Below are 22,009 nucleotides of genomic sequence, written 5' to 3'. Positions count from 1 at the left end.
GCTCATATTCTCATTAAGAAGGGAAAAGAAGTGGAAGGTATTTTAGCCATCCCAAAGTTAGAAATTTTTCTTACTTAGCTAGGATTTTGGACTCTTGTTCCCAACCTAAAAGTTGTGAAAATTTTTAGCTTTCAATCTATATTTTTCTTCGACGAAAATAGGAGATTGAAGTCGAAATTTAGGCTAAGAATAGAGTTTTTATAACGTCGAACCATGAAGGTTAGAGTCTAAATTTTTAATTTATTCTTTTATTGATTGGAGTTCCGTTAAGCTTTTGGGTGGTGGTGAAGTCGTCTTCCGCTCATCGTCTTCAATCTCGCTGTCCAGAAAGAGGTAAAATCTTTTCTCAACTTTATTTTATTTAATTATTTCATGTTTTATATTTAGTTGATTCGTAATTTTTTTAGGACAAGTCGAATGTAACATGATTAGTGGCACCGGAGTCTGCAAACCATGAATTGTCAACAATAGTCGAAGGAGACATCATATTAGCCGAGGGAGTGACCATATTGGCTTGTGGACGGTAAGAGGATCGATAAGGTGGATAAGTATCCATATTTTTGCGGTTGTAGGGATTACGAGCATGGTCATTGGGTTTCTCACATATTTGACAGATAATGTGAGAAGACGATCTACTAGAAGAACGAGGGGGATTATTGTTGTTTGAGTGACTGGAGGATTTTTGAGAGGTGGTGAAACTTTGTTGATTAGGATGTTCAGTGATTGGGGAGCGGTTGGAGTACTGACGAGATATGACATTGGCTTGAAGTTGGAAGGCTTTGGTTTCATCAACAAGTTTCTCCTCTTCGTAGAGAATTAAACCAAGAAGTGAGTTAGTAGTGAGGTTCTCAAGATGAGGATTAATGGCAGAGCGAAAAGGGCCATACGAAGAGTCTAGCCCGAACAGAATAGCGCTCATAAGTTCTTCATCCGTTATGGGACGGGCGACAAAAGCTAAACTATGGGATATAGTTAGTTTCTTGTCAACATAGTCCATAATGGTGGAAGAGCCCTTAGTGATGGTTTGGAGTTGGTGGAGAAGTTACATGACTCGAGCTCAAGATTGAGATTGATAGAGGTTGAAAAGATATGGCCTAGCTTCATGAGCTGTACGGATGTGCATTATGTAGGGTAGGATAGTGTTACATTCCGTATTTTTGCATTTTGGATTATTCGTAAGCTAACGATTATAAATTCAAGGGCTTTTAATTTTGAATTTTAAAAGGACATGATTTATTGTAGATGCCAAGTTATATGAATAATTTATGTGTAGTAAAATACATTTCAAGAAGGACCCTTAAGCCCAATCAAAATAGAAGCCATCAAATATATTTTTCTTAAAGTTACGTTTCGGGTAAGCTGACTTCGGGAGGCCATAACCTCTTTATAATTTGAGAATTTGGGAAACCTCTCAACATGAAAGTTGTAGATAATTGAAATATCTTTCCAACCATAGGTCGTGGGACGAAATGTGATAACGGAGTAATAAGATATAGACGTTTTAAGTCTGACAGGCCAAACTAAATAGTGAATTCGGCCCAACCCAATTCTAATTCGGGTCAGGCCCAATACCCACAAAATTAAATCTGATTTTTTGTAACTATTCCTTCATACTTTAGATCAACATAATTCTGGAAATTTCCAGAGAGAGAGAGAGAGGGAGTTCTTGAGAGAAATCCCAAATCCGACCAAAATTCAAGTCCCGAAATCCGAAGCTCATGAAGAGAAAATTGTTGTACGTCGCGTTAGCTTCAATTTGAGCTAGAAATCAGCCAATAAGGAGAAGATTTTATGTGGTGCTGCAAATTTAAGGTAATATTAAAGTCTCTTTTTCATTGTTAACAAGTTTAGTTAGAGTTTTAACGGATTAGAACGGAGAAAATAGTGTTATAAACTAGTTTGGTGATTTGTTGAGAGTTATGGGTTAAAGGATTGTTTTAGGTAGATTAAATAGATGGAATTATCTTAGTGATGATGTATAATAATGGTTGATATTGTTTTGATGTTGTTGATGAGTTGTTGTTCTTGAATTTGGAGGAAAAAGGTGTATGAAGATTGTGAATGTTCAAACCCGTTTTTGGAATTGAGTAGCTGGTAGTAATTCTGGAATATCTCATTGTGTAGACCTTCGATTTTAGATATTAAACATGTTTTGGAAAGCTAATACACGTACCTACAACTCTTATGTTTATGTCTTAGTCTATATCTGCTGTTATTATGTCGAAAACTGAGCATGAATCTTAAGACAAATTCTGTCCAGATTCTGGATTGAAAATTCCTTCATGTATAGCTGTTCGTATTTTGATGATATCTCTTTGTAGAAAATGAATTTTGAGTTGATTTCTTTTGCATTAGAAACTTAAGACAGAGATATAAATGTTTCATGAAGGTTATAAAGTCCAGTTTTGCCGTTTTCATTTTCAAAATTTAGATACAACGTGAGGTACTTGACTTCCGAATTTACTGCTTTGGTAACATGAATAATAAATCTTATTTTGTGTCAATATTTTGGATTGTTGATGTTGGTTGATGATTATATGGCTGGTTTGAAAGTGGGAAAAGTGAGCGGTATAGGGGAGGTGTTGTCCAATTTTTTTTAGAAATAACCTACTAACGATAGACTACGTTTTATTCTTGTCCATAGCTTAATCATAGTGCTTAACGTTTTAATATAGGTTGAGACAATATTGGACAACATATACGTATAAACGCTAAAGGTATGTAAAGTTAACATTTTCTTCTTTTGGCATGATCCATATGAAACGAACGAATGACGTATGCTTAAATTCCAAAGAAACTCTTATTCGTAGATATACTCGGATGGCTACCGTTCTTGATTTTCAAAATTTATATTGTTATGTCTTGACTCATGTGTATGATTCCAGCCATCCTAGTTGGTATAACTCATGTTGTGGTATAATTCATATTTTAGTATAATCCATAATTGGTGTGATTCATAATGACTATTGTCTTGAGTTTCAAATGATGGACTATTTTGCTTATTCTATTAAGTCTCCGATAATGATCAAATTTCACAAGGTTGCTAATGATACCTTATTCGTGCATATTGTTATGGTATTATTCACCGAGTCCTACGATAGGCCGGGTATGTTATCATGTATGGATTCCACTACATTATTCACCGAGTCCCTTACTAGAGGGTCGGGTACGTGATATGATAATATGATATTATAATGATATGACGATATGATTATGGCACCGAGTCCCATAATGGGCCGGGTACGGTATCAGTGTACACTACTCTATTCACCGAGTCCCTTGCTAGAGGGCCGGGTATGGTATATATATACATATGACGATATATTGATATAATTGTGACACCGAGTCCCATAACGGGCCAGGTACGATATATGATGATGATATGCATGTCTTTATTTTATAAGACACAGGTACAGTGATTTATTGATTATGATACTTGACTCCTGAATCTTTATTTCAGATGTGATCTCCTTTACGATATTTTATGCTTTATATACTCGGTACATATTTCGTACTGACCCCCTTCTTCGGGGGGCTGCGTTTCGTGCCCGCAGGTACAGATACTTATTTTGGAGAGCCGCCACCTTAGGATTCTACTCAACGGGTTGAAGTGCTCCATTGTCTCGGAGCCTAAACTTTTGGTACTAATCCTTATAATGTATACATTTGTGTATTTTGGGGGTACGGCGGGGCCCTGTCTCGTCATATGCTATTGTTAATCCTCTTAGAGGTCTGTAGACACATGAGTGGGTTGTATGTAGATGTTGTCTGGTGTACTAGTATGGCATATGTTTTTGGACATTTACATTCGGAGTGAAAGCCTTGTCGGCTTACGTATTATGTTATCTTATTTTTGACAATTAAGACTCCCCAAGAAATAGCTAATTTTGGTATATATATATAAGTGACCGTTTGAGACAACGTGCTACCCATATAAATTCTATATCGTGTTTAATTGTTGATTGACAATAGATAATATGTGTGTATACGAGTGTCCAATTCGGACACTAGTCACGGCCTACGAGGCTAGGTCGTGACAGATAGAATGGCTCATGGTAGTTTTTAGCCAAAGAAGAAGGATTTTGTCCCTCTTTTTTAGCAGTGAAGGTTGAATTTAGTATGGATTCAGATGTGCCCTGAGTAGTGGTTAAGATAGTGGCAGATGGAATATTAGATCCATCAAGATGATCCTCCAAATCAAAGGCTTCAAAGGAAGAGTATACAGTAGATTGCCAAACGTAATAATTTTTTCGACCAACTTTTATCGGAAGGCCGGAAAGAGCAATTGTTTGGGAGTTGGAATCAATAATGGATAGATGTGTTGAAGAAGAGGAATGTGGCTGCACCATAGCAATAACGGACTGGTTGGAACTGTCCATGGTGGCGGAAAAAAGAGAGGAGAACTTGGCTCTTGATACCGAATTGGAATAAAAGGAAGAGGTCAGCCGTTGATTTTCATGAGTAACCAAGGTTGTCATGTATGATTTATATAAGGCTAATGATGTACAATAGAGTTTGAATACAAAACAAAAGCTATCTAATTACAAAGAATAAAAGACTTTGAGTTTACATATGAGACTTATTAATATCTACGGAGGAATTCTATATCCTTGCAAATACGAGATCTTTGTCATCTAACAAGTGCTAGCTTTATATATAAGTTAAAAATAATAATTATGCATTAAGTTACATTTCATATAACTAGCTAGGGGACTATAAATTGTTGCATCATTCATTACTACTATTTTCTTTATTTTTCCTAAAACGAATTTGTCATTTGTGAATATTTAGAACCGTTCATGTGATTCAAAAACTAAGTATTTAAATTGGAACTCATTACATTGAATCGAATTCTCAGTTTCAATATGATTTTTCTGTTTACACTTCTGGTCTTAAAATAAAAATTTATAAAATATATCAAAATATTTTTTAATTTTATGTCTGTAATGTGAAAAATTAAACTTAAAAAATTACAAAAAAAAAGTTTTTTTAAAAAAACAGGTTAAAAAGGGAAATAGGACAAAAATATATTAAAACGGTGGGAGTACTATGTTTTTATTAAGAAATATGGCATGGGCCAAAGTTACTTGTCCCTTAGATAATGAATACTAAAACAAGAAAATGGTTATCCATCCCATTCATGTTGTCAAAATTAGTTAGATAGTTTGTTACTAGGTTACCAAAGTACTCAATGTAAGTTTAACTTCTTTTTGGCTAATCATCATTGTACTATATTTTATTTTATTTAAAATCTTGATTTCCTTTTATTATAAAAAATGTTGATTAGATTTGTTTTTTTAAAATAATGCTAAAAGTTGATTCACAGTTTCTCTTAAACATTTATTCATGTCTTAATTAGTTGATGTCTTCTCATTTGTTGTTGAGCAACAACAGTTGATTGGTACCTAGTTAGAGATTTTGTTGAGCTAGTTGCTTTTTGGAGAAACATATATATCAATAAAAGAAAAAAAGATTTATATTTGTGATAGAAATAACAACAACAACAATAACCCAGTGAAATTCCATAACGTGGGGTCTGAAGAGGGTAAAGTGTATGCAGATCTTACTCCTACCAAGGTAGGACGGCTGTTTCCGAGAGACCCTTGGCTCAAAAGAAGCATAAAAAAAGGTCAGATAAGGTTAAAAAGTTCAAAGCGATATGGGAAAGCAAATAACGAATAACGCAAATAACGAAAGCGACACAGATAAAATAGAGTAATCAAAGTACAGAAAGTAATAGAGAGATAAAAACAGAAGTCAGAGCACAAGAAATTATAGTGCGCTAATGAGCCTACTAATAAGGAAGAATAACGAGACTATGTACTAGCCTTCTACCCTAATATGGGTCCTCCACACCCTTCTATCTAAGGTCATGTCCTCGTTAAGTTGTAACTGCGTCATGTCCTGTCTAATCACCTCTCCCCAATATTTCTTCGGCCTACCCCTACCTCTTTTAAAACCATCCATGGCCAACCTCTCACACCTCCGCACTGGGGCATATATGTCTCTCCTCTTTACATAACCAAACCATCTCAGTCGCATTTCCCGCATCTTGTCTTCCACCGAGGCCACTCCTATCTTGTCTCGAATAGCCTCATTTCTAATCTTGTCACTCCTAGTATGCCCACACATCCATCTCAACATTCTCATATCGGCTACTTTCATCTTTTGAACGTGAGAGACCTCAACTGGCCAACACTCCGCCCCATATAACATAGCTGATCTAACCACCAATTTTTAGAACTTGCCCTTAAGTTTTGGTGACACCTTCTTGTCACATAGTACACCGGAAGCGAGCCTCCATTTCATCCATCCTGCCCCAATACGATGTGTGACATCCTCGTCAATCTTCCCGCTGCCTTGCATGATAGACCCAAGGTACTTGAAACAACTTTTCTTTTGGATGACCTGGTCACCAAGCCTAACATTTGTGATAGAAATAGTGAAAAATAAAATTTGTTAGTCATTTAGTCTCACAATTAGAGAACTTTATGTTGAAATAACAACGGGAAAGTAAATACTACTTATTGGTGTATTATTTATGAGCAAATACATAAATTGATATAAGTCAGTGCTAGAAATTATTCTAGGAAACTATTTTAGTAATATGATTTTTTTTGTGTGATTAAATAAGCATTCGTCGTATTAAAAATGATGGGGTTTAATTACCTGTTTAGAGGTATTAAAAATGATGGGGGTTTAATTACATGTCAATGCAAAATATAAACAACTTCTTGTGCTAGAGAAAATTATTATTTTTATGATATATTGAACTAATTAAATAAGACGTAAATAAGGCGATAATAGCACAATAAAATCATATATACCTCAACTTATTGAAATGAAACACAATTATTATTAAAATAACTATTCAAAGAGTTATGCCTCACTAAATTTTTAGATTATCTTCCTCTTCTAAAATTAGTGTTTTATAATATTCGTGTGTGTAATTTATAAATCAACGACTTTTATTTTATTTTATTTATGAATGCAATTTACTCATGACACTTTAATAGTTCTATATTTTTCTTTTTTTATTGTAGCATTTAATAAATGTAGCTAACTATATTTTATAGAACGATGCCATTCAAACGAGAAAGAAAAAGGAAGAGTTGGGTAGTCCCAACTGCTTCTTCATGTTAAAGTAAATAAATCAATAAATAATAATAAATAAAGAAAAAGAAGAGTTGCTTTTTAATTGGTTTGTTTGTTATTGGTGGACTGGTAGATACTTTTTCATCCTTAACCAGAGATCTCGAGTTTGAGTCCCTTTGGGTAAGGAATCGTCTTTGTTAGGGAGCGTTTTACTCCCTCAATGTGATACTTCCTAGAGCGAATTCAGATTTAATCGACATCCAATATGAATATCGAATACGGATGAAGAAAAAAAAAGGTATCCCAATGAATATTGAACCACACAAACAAATTGTACCCACAAAAATTTACTGTATGTGTCAAGGGATCTTCATTTTTTTGTTAATCATATTGATAAAAAATTGAGAATCAGATTCAACTATCTTGGCTTTATTAGATTGCTCATATTTGTAAAGCTTTTTTAGTCTTAGAAATATTTAGTATTGATACATTTAAAATTGGCAGATTATATATAGTACTTTCTTCTCATTATATTCAAAGCTTCATTTTAATGTAAATAATTATATTCTAATCTTACAATCCAAAATAAAATAAAAATTGCCGATAGCATGATAGATAATTCTTAGCCCAAATTAATTCAGATTACACATTAGTAAAAAAGGAGGGGAATCTGTGTAGCCGATAATTTATTTATTTTTGTATATTAATGTATATTCAATGGGTATGTTGTTGTTGTATGCTTATTAATGTACATATAAATATAAGATATATATTTTTTATTAGTTTAGTGTATAATATATGTATATATATCAGGCTAACGGTTGTGATTTTTTTTTGCAAGCGATCAAACGTACAACTTTCCCTTAAAAAAATCTTCCATTTTCATAAATATATACACACTATGTCGATTATTAAATACGTCATTTATTAAATTTTTTCTTTGTATATCTATGTCAATTATATACTTAAGATTAAGACGTGTGCGCTCATTCTTTTGGGCTCATCATGTTGGGCCGTAAATAATGGAGCTTCCTTCGTCAAATCCACTGAGTCTACAATGTCTAGAGCCAACAAAAGCCCAAACATTGTGAAAAGCAAATATTTGAAAATTTTGAAAGATTTAAAAGTAGGTGACGTTCTTTGTATGTAATTTCAATAAATTAAGTGAAATTTGGAAACATTTAAAAGAAGTGGGAAAATATCATATGTTTGGCTTTACATAATCATGAATTAATAGACTTATTGTATAGTTGTACCTCTCAATAATTTGGAAACTTTCTATCTTGGTATTTTCAGGCCCAAGTTTTCATATCTTGTGAAATTCATCTATCAACCCAATATTACATTGAGCCGAAGATCATCGTAGAATAGTTTCTCAATCTATTTTTTGGAAAAACTGTCTATTTACACAAATATTTTTATCATATTTACTAATTTTTTCTATAATTTGAAATTATCACACATTGTCTCACTAATTAATAATTTCATACCAGATTTCAAGTCAAATAAACCTAGATACATAGAGAGAAGCGAGCGAAAGAGATACATGTATCTGGGATATCAAATATATTCTGAAATAGATATACATAGTGAGAGGGGCGAGAGGCGACGAAGAGAGTCAATGTATCCTAAGTACACCTGAATCAACTTGGATACACTGTATTTAAAATAAATTGCACATAATTATGACTCAATATAGATAAAATGCATGTATCAGGACACGCCAGATACATGTATCTTGGGATTGAAATCTGATACGAATGATAATTTCGAAAACTCAGAAAAAGGCACATAATTAATCCCTAAAATAATAAAATTTGTGTTGTTTGCCTATCTTTTAAAGACCCCAAATTGGATCCAATTATCAAATTAGACTTCACGTAAGAATATGATCGTTATTTTAACTTTTTTCCCTTTTTCATAAAGAAGCAAACATACCAAGAATTTAAGAAAATTCAACATCTATTATATATATATATATATATATATATATATATATATATATATATATATATATATAATATAATTTTAATTTTAGATATATAGTTTAATTTTTTTTACGGAAGAGATTTAGATGAACCCTTTGCACCAATTGGCTCCGCTCGGATAATCCACTGGTGTTTGAATTAGCTTTTTTTAAGTAGCCTATAAGCTAAAGGCTAAAAGCCATAAATATATTTTATCCAACTTTTGACTTTTTATTTTTGTACGTTTTTAGCTTAAAATTATTTTTTAGTCTTTATTGAACACCTCTAAAAATAAAAACAAAGGATTGAAAATCAAAAACTATTTAAAATAAATCAATTGACACACGCTCTTACTTATGTTTGCAAATAGTATCCCAACTTAATAAAAGCTCGCAGGCATTTTCAGAAATCAGACAGCTCATATATCTTGTGCATTTTCCATACATTCTAGTAAGGGAAAATAGTGAAAAGTCCCTTCAATTTATATTGAATTTTTAATTATACATTTAAATTTTATGGGAATTTTATCATCTGAACTGTTTAAAAATAAAATAATTATAACCTTAAAAAGACATAACCAGATCTATGTTGGCATGTGAATTTCACGCATTTAACACGTGGAAAATTCATCAATTTGTTTTTCAACTTTTATAATTCTGTACTCTTTTCTTCTATATTCTCACCCATCCCTTCAAACACCCAAAGTACTTTCATCATTATCACCATCACTAAAACACCATGAGTCCATTGAAACTAGATCTTTGAGGAAGAGGGGTGAATAGTGATTGCAGAGCTCGTCCAGAGATATTTGAGCTTTGCTCTTCGGAGAACCTAGAAAATAAATTTAAAAAAAAGAAGGAAAAGGGGAGAGAGAGGACGAACGGGTCGGTGTATTACCATTAATGGAGGTCACCAGATATGAGCAATCCTCTCAAGGAAGATGAGGAGGAGGAGCCAACGATGTCTTCCACATCATCGTCGATGACAACGACAATAATTTCGAAGAGGAAAAGATTGATTCACCGACGATTGAAGACTTAACGAGATTGATATCGACAATTTCTGAGATGTAGTTGATTGATTGAGATTTGAGATTAATAATTAAAGGATCTATTAGTAAAAAAATATTTTTTTTTTCTTTTTTTGTGGGTTCATTTGGAGTTCATTTAAACCCAGATTGATTTTTCTTAATTCTGATCCAAAGTCTTTTAGGGTGATACAAATATATGTAAATTTATCTATAGTTAATTTAGTTTGATTGGTTTTGCGAGTGTTTTACATGAATTTGAAAATTTGTCTGAAATCAACAATGATGAATGGGGTGGAGATGGTGGTGGCACCGATTTAGAGATGACGAATGATGGAGTGATCTGGTTTATGTTGCTACCGAGAAGAAAGAAAACAAATAAGAAAAATAAATAATTAAAAATACATATATTTATTAAAATGAGATATTAAAAATAAAATTTTAATAATAGTTTTTGATGCTCGCTCTCTCAAAGAGAGTGAAATGCACTCATTTTGTCAGCTAAGCATTTAGAGAGGTAATTGTTTCATTTTTAAACAGTCCAAGGGGTGATAGGACTCTCTTAAAATTTATGTGTGTAGTTGAAAATTCGAATATAGATGGGGGGCTTTGGCTATTTTCTCTTCTAGTAACGTACATATTCCACTTGATCCAAATTAAAGGGACCCCGGCCTCTTTATTTATCCCTCTTTACACTTTGTTTGGATGGTCGTCATTCATTTTATTATATTATTAAATTGCATCATTTTTCGTCTTTTTTTGCCATTATGTTATATATATATATATTGTTATTCTCTCTGCTTTGGGGCTGTGACTTTTGAATCGAGGATCTTTTGAAAACAACATCTCTATCTCCATGAGGTAGTGATAAGGTCTGCATACATCCTACCCTCCCCTAGACCATACTTGTGGAATTTTCCCGATAATGTTGTTGTTGTATTATTAAATTAAATATAGCATTTGTTTTTATTATTACTTAAATTTTATGTATCGTATCGTGTAAATTCATCATTAGATAACAATGAAAAGACCTATTTTATCTAGCGACTGATTTGGTGTGATGTCATGGTGTACGCTTTTCGCTGACGACATAGTCCTGATCGATGAGATTCGTAGTGGTGTTAATGCTAAGCTGGAGAATTGGAGACATACCTTGGAGTCTAAAGGGTTTAAGCCGAGTAGGACCAAGACAGAGTACTTAGAGTGCAAGTTCAGTGAGACACTTTAGGAGGTTGGCGTGGAAGTTAGGTTTGGTGCCCAGATCATCCAAAAGAGAAGTAATTTCAAGTATCTTAGGTCTATCATGCAAGGCAGCGGGAAGATTGACGATGATGTCACACATCGTATTAGGGCAGGGTGAACGAAATGGTGGCTCGCTTCCGGAGTGCTATGTGACAAGAAGGTACCACCACAACTTAAGGGAAAGTTCTACAAAGTGGTGGTTAGACCGGCTATGTTGTATGGGGCAGAGTGCTGGCCAGTTAAGACCTCTCACGTTCAAAAGATAAAAGTTGCCGAGATGAGAATGTTGAGATGGATGTGTGGGCACACCAGGAGCTACAGGATTAGAAATGAGGCTATTCGGGACAAGGTGGGAGTGGCCTCGGTGGAAGACAAGATGCAAGAAATGCGTCTGAGATGGTTTGGGCATGTGAAGAGGAGAGACACAGGTGCCCCAGTGCGGAGGTGTGAGAGGTTGGCCATGGATGGGTACAAAAGAGGTAGGGGTAGACCGAAGAAGTATTGGGGAGAGGTGATTACATAGGACATGACTCAATTACAACTTACGGAGGACATGACCTTAGATAGGAGGGTGTGGAGGACCCATATTTGGGTAGAAAGCTAGTACATAATCTCGTTATCTTTCCCTATTCGTAGTCGCAATAGTGCATTACGATTTCTTGTGCTCTGATTTCTGTTATTGCTGTTATTTCTATTATTATATACTACTTTCTATACTTTGATTACCCTATTGTATTTGTGACGCTTTCGTTATCTATTACCCCATAGCGCTTTGAATTTCTTAACCTTATGTGACCGTTTGTTATGTTTTTATTGAGCCGAGGGTCTCCCGAAAACAGCCGTCCTACCTTGGTAGGAGTAAGGTCTGCGTACACTTTACCCTTCCAGACCCACGTTGTGGGATTTCACTGGGTTGTTGTTGTTGTTGTTATTATTTAATAATTCTATTTTATCTTTTACCTTATCTTTTTATAGTAGCTCTACCACGTACCCAACTTTTTTTGTAGGTAATTTGTGATTCAAATTATGGATATGTGACATTATGTGGCGACAAAGAACGATACAATCTATTCAAGTATTGTATTCATTAAAACAATATAGTACGACACTACAATACAATACAATACATTATGAAATAATACATAACAACCATCCTGCCAAACGAAGTGTTAGTATTTTGATCGATATGAAGTGTTATTTTAGCAACTAGCTATATTCTATTTTTCACATTTTAAACATATATGATAAAGAATATTGACATAATAAACTAAGATCAAACATGATATATAAGAACACAAAAATAAATTTAGAATGCAAGGATGATTGTTTACTTATTTGAGTTGTTATTATCGCGGAATGACGAATAACAAGCACATGTTATCGTACTAACACAAACTTATGCTATACGTAAAATGATATGATATGTTAGGTCAAATTAATGCAGAAAATAATTAATGTCAATAAAAATGCACCAGGTATACAATTGACTAATCAAATACGATTTTGTGACAACTTCAATTTGATAAGGGGTAATTCAATTTTATTAATCAAATTAAAGTAAATGATCTTTTTCTCATCACAACTCCTTTGTATCATCCATCCCTTTAAATATAGGTCTCCATAATGCAGAAGGAAGACCGTAATTCATATTAAGATCCCTCCATAAAGTACAAGCATTCAAACATTTGTTTGCAAGTTTTAGGGTGTGTTTGGTATGAAGGATAATGTTTTTCATGGAAAATGTTTTCTTGAAAAATAAGTTGGTTTCTAACTTATTTTTTCATGTTTCGTTGGTGAGTGACAAATATTTTTCGGAAAATATTTTTTATTATTTGGTTAGTAAATGAAAATATTTTTTAGAAAAATATCTTTCATTTTTCGCTAGACAGTAGAAAATACTTTTAGGAAAATAGTTTCCCACATGAAAATCAACCATAGTAAATTGACTCAGGATCTGATCCCAACCTTTGATTTTGGACTCCACTCGACTTTCAACTCAAGATTTGACTTTCAAATTTAGATTCGATCCTAACTTTTGAACCGAAATCCGACTACACCCGACTCCGGATCTAACTTTCAAATAATTTGATTTTTTTAAAAAATAATTTTTTAATCTTTTTGGGAGTGGGTGGGGGGGGGGTAGCACGGGGTCAGGGTTAGGGGTGGGGGTGAAAAAATGAAAATTTTAAAACTTGAAATATTTTTCAAAAACAAATTTTTAATTTATTTTGTTATGGGTGAGTGTGGGGGGGGGGGGGTTGTGGGGTGGGTGGGGCGGCGTCGGGGTAGGGGATGGGGTGGGGTAGAAAAATGAAATTTTCAAAATTTGAAATATTTTCAAAATTTGAAATGTTTTCAAAAATAAATTTTAATTGTTTTTGTGTGTGTGTGGAGCGGGAGGGAGGGGGACTGGTGGGTGGTGGGCTGGTAGGGGATCGGGGTAAAAAAAATGAAATTTTCAAAATTTAAAATATTTTTCAAAAATAAATTTTTAATTTTTTTGTGGGATGGGGGGGGGGGGGGTTGCGCGGTGAGGGGAGAAGAGGGAAGGGTAGGTGTGGGGTAAAAAAAATAAAAATTTTAAATTTTGAAATATTTTTCAAAAAAGTAAAGTTTTAAATTATTTTGGGGGGTTGGGTGGTCGGCGTAGGGATGAGTAAAAAAAATAAAAATTTCAAAAATAATTTTTTCATTTTTTCTTGAGAAAGAAATTTTAATTTTTTTGGGGGGAGGAGGTCGGGTGGGGTGGGGTGAGAAGAAAACATTGTAATTTGAGATTGGAGGAGAGCTTTGAAAATGTTTTCCTTAGTTTTTGAAATGAAGTCATTTTCTTCAAATTTAAGAAAAATAAGTTGATTTGGAAAACATTTTCCAAAATATTTAAGCCAACCAAATATAAAAAAACTGGAAAACATTTCCTTCATATCAAACACACTCTTAAAGTAGTAATCTTCTACTAGAATTTTCGACTTTCATATTCTCCTATCTAAGATCATGTTCTTGGCAAGCTAAGATATAGCATGTTCTGTCTAATCACTTCTCCTCAAAGATAACAAAATCGTGACTTGGAATTAGAAAAAAAAATTGAGTCCTTAAATTTAAATTCATCAAACTCAATTTTTTTTAAATATATTTACGGAAAGAAGAATCAGAGGAATTCTATTAAATCATACTATTATTCATTGTAATTTAAATAAAATAGTGCGCTAGTTATAATATTTTTAATTGATTAAATATTTTCTCAAAAACTGTTGCTTCAATAATAATCGTATCAAGAGCAATATCGGGTAAAAGAATAAATAGTGTTCTAATGATATTATTTTTACTTATTAAAATTGTAAATAAAAAAAAAAAAAGGAGGCTTACTTCACTATAGCAGTATAATAGAAACTGGGTGCTTCTTTTGTTGTAGTGGATAAATCAAAAACGAAAAAAATAAAGGAGTTTTGTTTCCAAAGTAAAAATAAAGGAAAAACATATATTCGATTCAAATTTAATAAGTAGGAAAAACCGTTAATTCGATTCAAATCTAATATCCAATATAAGCAATGCGTATTAAATCATCGAACAAACAATTCTATCTAAATGTTTACCTTGTTAATAAGGTATTCGATTTCTACCTTGTTAGACTGAGAAAATATATTATAACATTTGAATATTTGCAGCTTAAAAAAATTTAAAATTTTATGAAAATGATTTCTTGCAATTTTGCAAATTTGAAAAGTTGTATTCCAAACTAAATGAATGAAGATTCTGGTCTTAAATTAAATATACGTAGAATATATTAAAATATTTTTTAATTTTGTTGTTTTAAACATGTTGTGAAAAAATTAAAATTAAAGAGTTTCCAAAAAATGGGAAGAGACATTTTTAAAAATGAATTTAAAAAGAAAGTAAAACAAACAAATTGAAACAGAGGGATTAACACAATATAATTCTACCATTTATTTTACTTGTCTATTTTGAATTTTACATGTTTTTAAAGAAATAATGATTAAGATGAGTATTTTTATCATAATGTCCGTATTAACTGATGCATAGTCTTTGGAAATGTTTTCAAATAAATAATTAATATTGAGGATAAAATAAGAATAAAATAATTTTCCTTTCTTTATATGTGAAAGGTAACCAGTAAAAATAAAAATCAATCTTTGAAATTAAACACGTACTCGTATGGCTGCATATCAGTTGGTTCGATTTAATATTGAAAATTTATTGATTTGACTTATCGGCTATCGATTTGTAGATATGCTAAATTGTTATAGAATTATTAAGTTATTAGCTTATCGTTTATCAATTTATCAGTTATTGATCGTTATCGATTTAACCATTAATATTTGACACCAATAAAATTGAAAATCACATAAAAACAAGATGACAAACCAAATAAGCCATGAATCTGAGTTGACATATTGCATCTTGCTCAAAAACAAACACTGAAACGTTATAAAAAATAATCAAAGTTTGAAATAACCACAAATTAAAAAAATATAATTTATTAATTTACTATCAAGTTATTAATTAATCAATTTAAAAAAAATCTCAAATCATTAAGAATTGATAATTTAATATAATTAAATAAAATTAATAACTCATGATTAATAAATTAATAGTTTTTTTTCAACTAGGAGACTCATTTAGCAGCTGTAGGTGTCCTGAAGATCGAGACAAAGGAAATGACGGAATATTTTTAAAATTAAAATAAATTATAGGATGAATATTTTGTGTGACCCACAGCATCTTGTTGGAGCCACATGGTCAAGAAAACCAAAAAAGAAGAGGCAAGTAGAGCCTTCACGAGTCACGAACAAATAAATAGTTGTGACCTCTATTGGATTTCCACAATCTAAAGTCATTTTATCTTTCTCCCATTCCAATTTGAGGAGTGCCGTGGCCTTGTTTGCTTGCTTGTTTCCTCCATAAGCCTTGCAGCAAGCAGCCATGGCGGCTCCTATGACTACCTCATTTGCAATTTCTCATGCAATCATGAAGAACTCTATTTCAATCTTATCCTTCTTTCTTCTTCTTTCTCCTTTGTTCGCCATGGCTAACACATTATCTGGTAATTATTGCTTTTCTTGACATGTAAACTTGTGATTTTGAGACCCTTATGGGTAATAAATGAACCCCTTTAATATCTTTGCTCCAAATGTATGTTTAAGGTTGTTGGTAATTTTAGTAGAATCTTTAGAAATGATTTAGAAATGTGATGCTTTTGCAAGTATTTGTATCTTTTTCCCCCTTTTTCTCTCCAGTCTTCCAGGTGGGCAGCTTGCGTGTAAATGTTGAAGTATATTCTTTCTGACTTTACTAGGTTTTGAAGTTTATGTGTTGATTTGATTCTTTTTTAGAAAAAAGATGCTTTCTTTATCGTGAAAATGAAATCAGGTTGTGAGCTATTTTTGCTTAGGTAGCTGGTCCTTGTGTTCTTGAAATATATGTTTCTCCGAATCTTCAAAAATGTCTATGGTGCCTGCATATTGGATCCTCCAAAAGTAGTGCATTTTTGGAGGATTCGACATGGATGAGTCAACATTTTTGGAGAGTCTGAGCAACATAGCTTGAAATTATACTAGCTGTTTCATAAGAATTATGATTGACAAGGTTCTCTACTGGAAATATTAGTCCCTATACGTTCTCACTTGTTTGCATATTCATGCCATTTTCAGTTCATTATGTTTTGAATCGTAGCATTAAGCGATGTGCACAATTATTTGTCTTTTCTATAAAAATTGATTCTTTCAAATACCCAAAAGTTGTGTTCGTTATTGCACAAAAAATTGTTCCCTTTTCATCACATTTAACTTCCTCCCCAACCCTGATTTAGTTGCTCTTTTTTATACTAAATACCTCAAATCTGTAATAATGTAGTGCTTTTTGTGACGATTAGGTGCTGAAAATACAGAAGGCTTAAAGTATGATCTGTTCCCTGAAATTCTCAAGGAGGAAGCTGTTGCAAGACTCAATGAGCTTGGAAAGGTATCAAAGCAAGGCAAACTGCTTTAATCATTAATACTGGAAGACAAATTTCCTGGGAAGCATTTTTTCTTGTATCTTAACTGAGTTTTATCTTTCTTAGAGTGCAATACATTATGCATCAATGAGAGTTCTCAAATGTTAAAATACTGATTTCTGCAGTGTAACCGTTTGCTTTCATTTTTTTTTACTTGTTTTGCTGCTATTTCTTGTCATGTCCTTCAAAAGTAGAAGTGTCCAAGTAACAGATTTTTGTGTTGTGTGGCAGGTAAGTGATGCAAATGGCTACCTAGAAAGGACCTTCCAGAGCCCTGCATCAATCAGAGCAGGAAATCTTCTTCGTGCATGGATGGAAGATGCGGGCTTGAAAACGTATGTTTTCGACTTATCTTACTGTATTTTTAATGCTTCAGAAACTTAATTGAGAGCACTCCTGGTTCCAGGTGGGTGGACCAAATGGGCAATGTCCATGGTCGGGCTGAAGGAATTAATCCAAGTGAAAAGGCTTTGTTAATTGGCTCTCATTTGGTGAAGCATTGATTACTTATATCTTCTTCTTATAGTAGATTTGTTTTGCTTCCCAGCATTACTAGTTCGAGATGCTGCAGAATAACCTGACATTGAATATTTTGTGTTAGAACAGGATACAGTTATTGATGCTGGATTCTTTGATGGCTCTTTGGGCATAATTTGTGCAATATCTGCATTAAAGGCATTGAATTCCTCTGGAAGGTTGGGTAAACTCCGGCGGCCAGTTGAGGTGAGGCACATAAAACATGTTAGCCTGGAATGTCATCGTCTTTCATGTTTTCTGTCTTGTTATTCTTCGTTGCAACCGGAAGGTAATTTTTTTTTTCAATGACATTAATAATGCATTTTTTAGGAGTGGGGGCACTGTATTTTATTTGTCTCCTAAAGACAAAATTGTTAGCAGAAGTGCTCAATCTGAACTCCAAAAAGTAATTGTTCCTTAACTTAGCTCCAAAAAGTTAAGGTACTGCTTTCCCATAAATTTGGGCTATGTTCTGGTGTCGACTGCTAAGTTTCAGACGGTTACAATTTTGTTTTGGGGTTGACACTTAAAACCAATTCATCCCAGAAGCTAATTGGTTGTAAGCTCCATTGAAAATGTGACTTGCATATGAGGCGATGAAAGTGGAAAATGGGGTTAATATACTTGTTAGATCTCTGGCTTGACTAACCTAGTCTAGTCTGTTGAATAATGAGGTAGATATTTCCTTACTACCTGAGGTTTCTATCATTATGCTATCTCTCTTTTCACTGTAGATATTTGTTCACACGTATGAATATGCAAATCAGTTACAATACCAGTTTCAAAAAAAAAAATGAATATGCAATCAGTTAGGTAGACATATGCCTCCTGCTGCTAGATAACTAATTAGTTGACCGATGAGAGAAGAACTTGGGAGCTAGAGTACAAGAAAGTGCACAAAGATTGTTATGGTATTACCAAAGAAAAAATATCATTATGATCAAATAGAATCCTATGATAATAAGCTTTTAAAAATTATCACAACTATTGAGTTGATGCTTGCTGACGTATAGTAGTAAGCTTCACGGTGACAATATCAAATCCATCTATGAGAGTTTTGGAGTATGTATTAACATTCCCTGGTTTTCGTTCTTCCTCTTCTTGCATCTTTCATCTTCTTTTCCTTATCTCCTTGTCTTTCAAACTTAGAGATGTGTGAAATCACTGATGAGCTGTGTATTTCCCCACTCTTGATCATCTATTGTCTTTCAACTTAGAGATGTGTGAAATCACTGATGAGCTGTGTATTTCCCCCCTCTTGGTCATCTAACCCTAGCTTCAAAAAGTATGTTCTGTCCTCTTTGAAACATTATAACCTTGAACAGGCAAAATTTGAGTTTACGTTCTTTATTTTCAGGTACTCGACATAATTTAGATCTTCAAGGGGAGAATTAAGTTATATCTAACAATGTACAACCTTTGTAAGATCTATTAACTGAAAAAGGAACTCTTCGTGAAGAATTTATTTCCACATCCATAATCATTATAATTTGTGCAATAACACTTTTGCACCATAATGTGTCTAGAACTAGATATTGGCAAAAGAACTGAAGTAATTTAATATCACCAGTGATCATTTGTGGTAGCAGGATTATTAGGAGTTGGAGGGTGCATACGGGAGCAGTTGTAGCAAGTGTTACAGCACAAATAGTAGTGTTAGTTGCTTAATGTGTAATTGCTGTCAATTCTCCTTTGTATTCCTTCCGTCTTGCAGCTTTCATTTTCAGTTAATATCATATCATAGAATATCTAGTTTCTCCTGCTTTTTAGTATTAAATATTACAATTTTCTTATGTTATATTTTGCAGGTAATTGCATTTAGTGATGAGGAGGGAGTAAGGTTTCAGTCAACCTTCTTGGGCAGTGCAGCTATTGCTGGCATATTACCAGTTTCAGCGTTGCAAGTACATGATAAGAAGTTTGTATGGCTAACCCAAAAGCTTCTCTTTGTTCGTATAGCTATTGTGTCCCAGTATACTAATGTGCAAGTGTTTCAGTGGTGTGACAGTGCAAGGTGCTCTGAGAGCAAGTTCTATAGAGACTGCAGAAGAAAACCTTTTGCAGCTCACATATGAACCAGAATCTGTTTGGGGCTATGTTGAGGTCAATAATAGTTCTTGATATATCATATCAAAGTCTTACTTTATAAGATCCCTGGTAACATAGTTTGCTGATGATAGATCTTATTCTAATGGTCTTTCGCAGGTTCACATTGAACAGGGACCTGTACTGGAGAATGTTGGTCTCCCTCTTGGTTCGGTAAAAGGCATTGCAGGGCAGACAAGGTTGAAGGTGTGTATTCTTACCCTACCACCTCTCATCTGTCATCTACTTTTATTCTAAGTTTGTTCATGTAACTTAGTAGGAGCACGTTTTAATGCTCTAGTAGTACTGGTTTTGTGATGAGATGATGTTACAAAATTGAAAAGTAATATTATGTATTACTGAGCTTAATCTTAACTCCAAGGTGGAATCTTGATGATCCTTGCCATGGGAGAATTGGATTTTACTTTGGTACATTGAAGCTAACTTCTAAAGATTGCAACTGATTAAATCAAAATCATATTTCAAGCCCTTGGCCAATTAATCGTTGATCAGTAAGGGGGAATAGTTGAATTGGAGCTCTAAAGGGTGAGAAATGTGTTCTTGGCACAATCTACAGCTTGGGTACTTCCACTTGTCACAACTAACATCTCCTTTGGATACACTGCCACATTTAAACTTTGTTTTAAGTAATGCTTGCTTGACCAGACCTTTTGAATTAAGCATTGTAGGTGACAGTGAGAGGCACACAAGGACATGCTGGGACAGTACCAATGAATATGCGACAGGATCCTATGGTTGCAGCTGCTGAATTAATTGTATTTCTGGAAAGTCTTTGTAAACAACCTGACTATTATCTGTCATATGATGGTCAATGTGCATCTTCAACAGTGGAATCTCTTGCAGGATCTCTGGTCTGTACTGTTGGAGAGATATCAACTTGGCCAAGTGCAAGTAATGTCATTCCAGGCCAGGCAAGTACTCCTTGAACTGCTGACATGCAAGTTACATATTGTTGTTTGTTATCCATACAGGGTAAGTATTCGAAATTCTTGAATGTTCATTACTATATGTGCATTTTTTACAGGTGACATTCACCATAGATGTACGTGCAATGGATGACACAGGACGAGAAGCTATAATTTATGAGTTCTCCAATAGACTCTACCATATGTGTGATAGGCGTTCCGTCTTCTGTAGCGTTGAGAGAAAGGTGAGAGATTCCTAGATCATATGTAGTGTTGACTGAAGCATGTTCCATGACTAATACTTATCTTGTTGGTTTAGCATGATGCAAATGCTGTGGTTTGCGATCCTGGCCTGAGTACACAGCTAAAATCTGCATCTTATACTGCTTTGAAAAGAATTACTGGTGAGGATCCAGGTGATGTTCCTGTACTGATGAGTGGAGCAGGACATGATGCAATGGCCATGTCTCATCTAACCAAGGTGAGTTATATTCACACCTTGTATTTTATGACTTTGGACATGATTTTTTTTTTCATTTTTTAATCCAATCCACCTTGTGCACCTAAACTACTCCATCATATACTTGGTATCTCCTACCAGCAGAGGTATTGGATAACTCCATACAGGAAGAAATCACCTAGTGACTGGTGTTGTTTGTCTCTACTGTCTCTACTAAGATTTGAACCGTGGTCTTTCATATTTTTAACCCATTGACACTTTTATGTGATTTTCTTTCTTTTTTGTATTAAAGATTGGCTACTTTTCATTAGGTGGGAATGCTATTTGTGCGTTGTCGTGGAGGCATCAGCCATTCTCCTGCAGAACATGTATTGGATGATGATGTTTGGGCTGCTGGAATGGCAGTCCTTGCATTTTTGGAGACACTCTTGTAATTGCTGGCATTTTGCAATGCACCTAGTAGGCTAGTTTGCCATTCATTATCCCATTTTGTATATAGATGTACCGATTCGACTTCCATAGTTGCAGTAATGAGAATGTATATTAGCAATAAAGCAAGTTGGCCTGTTACTTAATGTGAACCACCGTTATCAAAAGTCTTGATTCGAGTAATTGGGGATATGACATGCAATGATGAGAAAACATAAAGAACCAATAACCTAGTATAACTTTTGAATC

The 22,009-nt window shown here is 33.8% G+C and overlaps 1 protein-coding gene and 1 long non-coding RNA gene across 2 annotated transcripts; both read left to right on the top strand.

Moving 5' to 3' along the window:
- The first annotated feature begins 1,630 nt into the window (after positions 1-1,630).
- LOC129874076 (uncharacterized) lies at positions 1,631-3,911 on the top strand. Its single transcript, XR_008762832.1, has 3 exons — positions 1,631-1,812; positions 2,676-2,717; positions 3,555-3,911. It is a non-coding gene; the product is annotated as an uncharacterized LOC129874076 (long non-coding RNA).
- A 12,251-nt stretch (positions 3,912-16,162) lies between these two features.
- LOC129875039 (allantoate deiminase 2) lies at positions 16,163-21,943 on the top strand. Its single transcript, XM_055950472.1, has 12 exons — positions 16,163-16,393; positions 17,222-17,310; positions 17,576-17,679; positions 17,751-17,835; positions 17,951-18,067; positions 19,669-19,778; positions 19,858-19,963; positions 20,066-20,152; positions 20,635-20,877; positions 20,991-21,116; positions 21,191-21,352; positions 21,643-21,943. Exons 1-12 carry the CDS (start codon positions 16,273-16,275, stop codon positions 21,763-21,765), a joined length of 1,473 nt encoding a protein of 490 aa, XP_055806447.1. The 5' UTR covers positions 16,163-16,272; the 3' UTR covers positions 21,766-21,943.
- Positions 21,944-22,009: the final 66 nt, after the last annotated feature.

Source organism: Solanum dulcamara, chromosome 11, assembly GCF_947179165.1.
Source record: "Solanum dulcamara chromosome 11, daSolDulc1.2, whole genome shotgun sequence".
NCBI lineage: Eukaryota > Viridiplantae > Streptophyta > Magnoliopsida > Solanales > Solanaceae > Solanum > Solanum dulcamara.
This window is presented reverse-complemented; position numbering and strand designations above follow the sequence as displayed.